General features: G+C 40.2%; 1 protein-coding gene across 1 annotated transcript in view; it reads right to left on the bottom strand.

Annotated features, from left to right (window-relative positions):
• Positions 1-2825: 2825 nt before the first annotated feature.
• gnaz (guanine nucleotide binding protein (G protein), alpha z polypeptide) overlaps positions 2826-7925 on the bottom strand; it is a gene marked incomplete at its 3' end in the record, with an annotated part of 28447 nt that continues 23347 nt past the window's right edge. Inside the window, exon 3 of the mRNA XM_080510041.1 lies at positions 2826-3170. Coding sequence (XP_080366167.1) covers positions 2826-3170 — 345 coding nt within the window. The remainder of the gene's footprint in view (positions 3171-7925) is intronic.

Raw genomic sequence — 7925 nt, 5'->3', positions numbered from 1 at the left:
ATAAAATGCCAAAATTTTTACATTACATTCATTAGACTACGCTATAGTAGAGGTGCTATTTCCTCAGCCGTAAATATTCAAAATTGACTCATTTTGACATTTCAGCGCAGTTAACACAACCTAAATGTCACCATTTTACCCTGGAATTGGAGACATTTTTATAAAATTAGACAAAATACACTAAATATTTTTTTTAATTACAATTTGTGTACTTTGAAGCAAGTGATACAAATTGGGCATCCTGTTTTGATTTGCAGATGTTTTTCATCAACAATAAGTGTCGTAAAACTAAGAAAATACATTATCTGCTGTGCAGAACATTTATAAAGGATTGATCAAACATTTCTTTTTGTCATATCAACTTTATATTTGACTACTTTGGGGGAATTTGGTCAAAATAATGAGAAAGCGTTGAATATGGACAATATGTAAGGGATAAGAATTACCTTTCATTTTTAGCATTGTTAAAGTTTCTTATCATTTTATTACTTTGTGTGAGTAAATTTGAAAAAAAGTTTGTGGTGAATTGTGCAGACCTGTTGGCAGGCTCATTGGGTCAGCAGGTGTTTATACACTAATTAGAGAAGAATCTGGTTTACCACTGTGCACCGTTGCCCTATCACAGATTGCCCAAGTTCAATCAGGAGTAGTCTAATTGCACACTTTATGCCCAAATTGCTTTTGCCCCACTGACTACATTGTATAATGAGGACAAACATGTTTTATCTCATGATTCTGGATGGAAGCGTGGACTGACGTTCTGGACCACGTCGCAGATTTCTTGATGCAGAATGATGGTTTAACAGTAAGAAAAGCCAGTGTAGTCTATGAACAGTCCGGGCACAAACCGGAGCACAGATGACACACCCATCACCCAGAAAGACATTTACTACACCATAAAAATTTGCATAAGTTGTTTTATTCATAGTTATTGTCCGTTTTATATTTCTTTTTTCATCGTTTTGTCTTTTTGTTTGAAGTGGACATCCTGTAAAGTCAAGCCTGAAGCCCTTGGCTGAGTTGTTCTCTGAACTGAAAAGAAAGGGTAAGAGGAGGAGTGGAGTGGGAATTTCCTCCTCGATCTCTCACTCTCTCTTTATCTCACTCACAGTATCCCAACTCAACCTTGATTTTCATTTGTTTGAACAAAGAGTGTACCTTACAGTATATTTACACATCATACTGACTGACTGTTTAACAATTTCCACTTAGACAATGCAAGGAAGATTGAGCCTTCGAGATTTACGTCTTCATTCTTCATATTCTTCCTCATGTTGCTCCTTTCTCATCCACTTATTCTTCTCATGCTAACTTCATGGTGAACGCTTCCTCGTCGGCATTGCAGTCATCGTCATCGTTATCCTCGTCATCACTGTAATCTTTTTCATCTTCATCATGATAACATTATGATCACCGTTATTATACTGATATAACTCTTTTCAATAGATTCCTCTCTGACAACTGTACAATCGTACACAGTGTTTGACTTTTATATATATTTTTGGGAATATATTATTTAAAACCTAGGAAAAGACAAACATAATCCCAAAGAAAATAATATATTAGTATCCAAAAGTAACAAAATCATGCATGTTTTAATGTATTTGTCCATAAAAACAAACAAACAAACAAACAAACAAACAGGGGGAAAAACTAAACAAAAAAATGTAAAGAATGGGATCTTGTTTTATTTACAAACTGATCTTGGCACTGTTCTTGTCATCTTTTGCTGGAAACTGGAATGATCATAAATACTTTTGACTCTGCCGAGTGTAACATACTCCTGGTAATATAAGTCAGTGACCTGCCGTGAAAAGCAGGTTTGAGAGAAATATTCTTCTTTTTTAAAGCACAAAAAGATAAAAAGAAAGGAGGGAAAAGAACAACATTAGAGTGTCGACAAGGGGAAAGAACGTAAATAGTGTGTAGAAAAACACATTTTACTTTAGACGGTGGCAGTTTCCTCTTTTAGACAGAAACCTTGTGACATCATGTCTATTGACTTTTTTTTTTTAACTCTCTCTCTCTCTCTCTCTCTCTCTCTCTCTCTCTCTCTCTCTCTCTCTCTCTCTCTCTCTCTCTCTCTCTCTCTCTCTCTCTCTCTCTCTCTCTCTCTCTCTCTCTCTCTCTCTCTCTCTCTGTCTCTCCATCAGGTGCACTTACTGCTTGCTATCGTTTGAGTGAAACTCCAAAAGAGAAAGTAGATTCTGTCAAACTTATTTTTTTGTAAAGCAGCATTAATTGACTCAGGCAAAAAAAAAAAAAAAAATTCGAAACGAAGAAGACAAAAGTAACTGAAAACCACCAGTACAGACCTACTACTCAGTCACAGGTTTGGCAGGCAGGTAGGGGGGTCGCTGTTTCCAGTGTCGCCTTGTCAAACAAGCGCTTGACTGTTGATCCGAAGATCTTGTGTGTGAGCAAAAAGATAAAGGTGTGTGTGTGCGTGTGTGTGTGTGTGTGTGTGTGTGTGTGTGTGTGTGTGTGTGTGTGTGCGTGTGCGTGTGTGCGTGCGCGTGTGTTTGGGTGTCTCTGCATACTCATAATCAGTGCAAACATGTAGGGTAAAAATCCCATCTTGACCGCGGCCAATCAGCTCGGTTGTTTCGATTGAAACTGTTAAATCTACAGTATGGTCCAACCCCGACCATCTCACTACCTCATTTACTTTCCAGTTCTCTGTTGCACTTCTTCAAAGAGCTACACCGTCAGGCAGACCGACATGCCTTTGTTTATCCAGCCTGACGGCGGGCCAACTGCCCCCCCCCCCTCCCCTACCCCCCCCCCCCCCCCCCCCCACTCCCCTGAACACCCAGCGTCAGGTCCTAGCATAGCCCAATGTACTTCAGATTGTTCTGGATGATCACGTCCGTGACAGCATCGAACACAAACTGGATGTTGCTGGTGTCAGTGGCACAGGTGAAGTGCGAATAGATCTCCTTGGTCTCCTTGTTGCGGTTGAGGTCCTCAAACTGCCGTTGCACATAGACAGCCGCCTCCTCGTAGGTGTTTTGACCTTTGTAGTCAGGGAAGCACACTGTCAGAGGAATGCGTTTTATCTTCTCGGCCAACAGGTCCTTCTTGTTGAGGAAGAGGATGAGCGACGTGTTGGTGAACCAGTTGTTGTTGCAGATGGAGTCGAAAAGACGCAAGCTCTCGGCCATACGGCTCTGTGTGGAAAGACATGGAACAGACAAAAAAAAAAAAGATGTCGTCATCACAACACAGGAAAATGATTTTACAGCACCGGTGTAGTTTTTACTTTAAAGGGACAAAGTCAAGTTCAGTAGAACAAAATGAGTTGCAGTGGCGAACGTTCTGGCTGATTCATGAAGGTCACAGCTGGTGCTTCGCCGCATATGTGGATTGAAAAGAAAAATGTTTTACAATTTAAACTCCACATGCGGTTTTGCTCCTTCCGTGTTTCTCAATGGTGTTGCAGAGTTGCGATCATGATTTACAGGGAACAAAGCGGTTTGAACAAGGCTTGTTTAAACGGTGTTGGCATGACATGTATGGGTACTGAAAAGTCCTGAGAAACCAAGCGGTCTGAGGCAGCAGTTCCCAACCTGGACTGCCGGACTGTATAATGAGCACCAGAGGGTTAAGGTCACAGCTGAGACCGAGGCATTGCCTTTTCCGTGGTTGCCCAAATTAGTTTTGCACATGTGAAAGAATAATGCATTAACACACTTTTTCGATCCAAGAGCAGGCAGTCATTAGTAGAAAAATGTTCCCTCTGAATTTTATTTAGAAATTAAAAACTTGTTTTGAATCAATAGATTAAACTTGGTGAGTATCCAGTCTAACCAGGTTTTATTCTTGTCTCTCTTTTTTTTCCCTGCATAGGCCTGTCATGCCCCTTGACGTGTGTTATCAGTTTTGACAAAAGCCAACTGACAGAATCGTTGCGTGTGAGGTTACAGTTCTTAATTTTCAGGATGAAACCGAAACAAAACTTGAAGTCCAAAATCACCCAACACACCTCGCAAATGTCCACTTGACTAGCCAAAGGTATGGCTCCTGTGTTATGTCAACAAAGACTTCAGACTCGAACAGACAAAGACCTGCGCTTGAACTCTCATATTCTCCTTTGAAAAGCCTTGTTGCCTTTGCCTACCTCCAGATTTTTGTAACACTGGTATTGTAAAGAGTTCCATCACAGAAGCTTGGCAGTTTTAAATGAAGTTCTCTTGAAAAAGAGAAGACAATATCAAATTTTAAATATTACACATAATCTTAATAGGGGAAGTTGTGTGTGGCGGCGGAAACAAACACGGGTGGCTGATAAGTTGTTTACACTTACAACAGACCGTTGAAGGCTGCTCCAGTACAAATATTATCAGGTTAAATGCTTAAAAAGTACTTTTGTTTATGGCACCGTTCGCTTTGATGACATGATGACCATGTATACCTTCGGCCTTTAACGTCCAAGAGTTTCTGAGCTCCCAAATGTGGAGAAATAATTTTTTTTAACATATGATTTTACTCAAGTTCGGTAAAAGATTAATTCACAATCAGTCATGAAAATAATTGATATGTGGAGACAAATAGTTGGTCATAGCTCCTTCTAGTAAGGGGTGTGCACACAGGAGGAATACCAGAGTATTCATATTAATATTATCTTAAATGTTATACAACTCAATTTGATTCAGCTCCATGCATATTATTTCTGAATTATCAGAGCCGGTGTGGAAGTCCATGCTGAAATGGTCTTTTAATTTTAATTAGCAGTGTAGTTGTACATCGCTGGCTATAGCCACAGGACACAGCCTGGGAAAATCTATGCAAATGTGTATGTGTTTTTCTTTCCGCTGTGATGTGTGCATACATGCATACATCCATATGCTGACAGTTTTTTCGCTCATGTGATGGTGAACGTGTATGAGAAAACAAAGAAAGTTGGCCTGCTCATGGCAGCTGCTGGCGTGTGGCGACTGGCCAGCAGCTTGTGACTAGGATGTTGTCAGATTCAGGGCTGGTGTTTAAAAGGTTACGGAAACAACAAGATGCTCTGAGCAAATCACAAGATCGGAACAGCATGGGGAAAAAAAAGATACCGAGAGCGAAGAATAGAGTATTAGGCAATCATTGTGCAGATTCAAAGCAAACCCTGCTTCTTCACTGGTGTAAGTGTTATTATTTCTGGATCGTGATGAAAAAGATACGGCCAAAGTTCAATATAACCCTTTGCCAAAAATATTGCCCTTCAAGCTTCTTAGAAAGACTAAAAAAAGACGTGAGCACAGTTTTGTTCCTGATAAACTATTGCATCCTATTAAGTATTCGTCACAGTCTTACATATCAGCTGTGAAACACCTACAAAGTCAAGATAATGGCAAATAATTGTATTTTGTATGTATAGTATGTGTGTACCTTTTTGACAAATAAGATTTTATTTCTATAAGTAGTCAAATTTGCTCTGAAGATCGTCCTTTTGAGCAGGTTTTGGGTGAATTTCATGGTCTTAAGAGGAGAAAGAGAAGAGAAGTCCCACTGTTGGAACAGGCACTACAGCATCCTGACATATTTCATGATGTCTCCTGATTGGGAGGTTTGGCAAAACGATCTCTGGATGCTGTGGAAAAGCCAGAAAATATAAATGCTGGACAAAATGCTTCCAGTGATTAAAGGTCTTGTTGATCCAGTCATATGGGGTTTTTTTTCCCCCCATGTAAGACCTTTTTAATAACAGATTTGAAGCAGTAATAAATGTAAGCCTGCAGTAAATGTTGGTTAATGATTTGCCAGAAACATGCAAACTGAAGTGCTGCAATCTAGACACTGAATACTGTTGACAGTTTCCCCCTAAACAACTTATTTTCACATTAAGAAAACAGCTAATGGTTTGAACAATTAAAATGAGACTCCACAGGAAGAAGGAAATAATGCAGGGCTTTGTTCAATACAAATTGCATCAGTATGTGTTTACAGAATCAGCTCTGCACTGAAGCATTGAAACGGCTCTTTCTTTTGCCATATGTCCTGTTTTCGCTCCCCATTCTCTTACATGTCGTTATACAATCAAACCGAAACACCAGCTTTCCTCTCTGAATCACAGTTGTTTCCCCATGGACTGAGGCCGGCCCCTAAACATTGTATACTACACAACGTCAGCCACGCTTTTTGACCTCACTCGTCCTTTTGCCTGAGTGTCAAAACAAGAAGCCGGCAGCTAAAACGCGACAGCAGGAGGCAGCCAGCCGAGTCCAGACACTCTTCTTTACCTGACCGCTACACCATTTGTACCATAAGCATTTCTCAATGGAGAGTAGAAGGAGGAGATGGGGGGGGGGGGGGGGGGGGGGCGGGGTGTTCGCCCAAGAGCGCTGAAGTATGCAGAACCCCCCCCTTCCTTTACTTCAAACACCCACTGATTGCACGCACACACACACACACACAGAGCTTTCCCCCCTCACCTCCTCCTGTCTGAGTACTCAAGAGAGGCACAGGCCTTAATTAAGCTTAAGTATTAATGAGGAAGTTCATCACAGTGTCATTGCTTTGTTTCCCATAAATACAAGTCATTTAAGTGTGCAGCCACCTCGCCGTTATTCATTAAGGTTCATTTTAAATGTCACTGCCTCACAAGAAAGGCCACTTTGCATTTTGTCTGCACAGATCATTTTTCCTTTTCGCTTCGTCTTGTTTTTTTTCCTCTTCTTCCAACTGTACCTGTGAATTGCATTATTCAGACTGCTCTCTGTCTGTTTCTCCTCTCTGTTTAATTACTAATGTTGCTTCTGTGGGTGCCAAGACCGATGTGAAAACAAGCAAACAAACATCAAGGCTAGATTCTTATAAAAGTCGCCTTTTTCAATTATAAACTCACCACAGATACTTAACAGTTGATTTGTTCATCTGTGTTTCATCGGTGATCAATGTGCAGCTCACGTAAACTTCAGAACTGTTTGACTCTAAACGCTAATGAGGTTACCTTCAGTTGGACATTATCCTTCCTTCCATCCATTACGCCTGCTTCATCCTATAGAGGGTCACGGTCAGCTGGGAGAGGCTCCAGCCGCCTGCGATCCTCTGCAGGATAAAGCAGGTATAGATAATGGATCGATGCATAATATCCATCTGAAGGTAACCTTCTTCTATTCGGACGGAAATATTTTGGAAACCAGGTTTGCTTCATCTTCGATTTATGGCATGGATTTATAATCAGGATGTGGATAAAATAAAATTAGTTCAGACATAAAACAGCACTCAATAATAGTTTTATAGTTAAAGTATAGTCTGTACTTTAACTATACTTTAACTGTATAGTATGTGAGTTTTGTGTTTTTTATTAAATTGGAATTCTTATCATATTAATACATATACAATACTACTACTACTAGTAGAAGTAGATGTAGAAGTAGTAATAATAATAGTAATAATAACATGATGGCATTAGTAAGTAAATTATTGCTGACATCCAAGTACAGTTCTATTTTAAAAATAATGCACAAGAACAGCTACCATAAGGCGTTGGTATTACTGTTTGCTTTAGCCACACCGAAACTTTTCCTCCCTCATATCTTATTACAGCCACAATATAGTAAGAGAGTGCACAAGGTGGATGAGAGGTTTTATTTGTAACTTTGCATTTTGAAATTGAAGGGGCTGCGCTAGTTCACTTGGTGGAGGCGGCTGGATAAATGTGACTGATCAGCTCATGCGAGGCTGTAACCGTGGTCAAAGGTTCATTCACTGCCGGAATACCCACAATGGAGGTGAGATGTCAAGTATAGAGTGGAAACACTGAGAGCGGCGTCAAAATGTCAAGAAATGAACACAATTCTGATAACAAATACAAAACAGTCACAAAATGGACAAAATGTCGAGAATCAAGTCGAAATGTCAGAATGTCAAATTCTTGACATTTTAAGAAAACAACACTTTCCCAGAGCTTCAATCGCGCCGCACTCCCATCAACG

This window comes from Blennius ocellaris (assembly GCF_963422515.1).
Source record: "Blennius ocellaris genome assembly, chromosome: 15".
NCBI lineage: Eukaryota > Metazoa > Chordata > Actinopteri > Blenniiformes > Blenniidae > Blennius > Blennius ocellaris.
The sequence above is the reverse complement of the archived record's forward strand: the minus strand, read 5'-3'. Positions and strand labels throughout refer to the sequence as shown.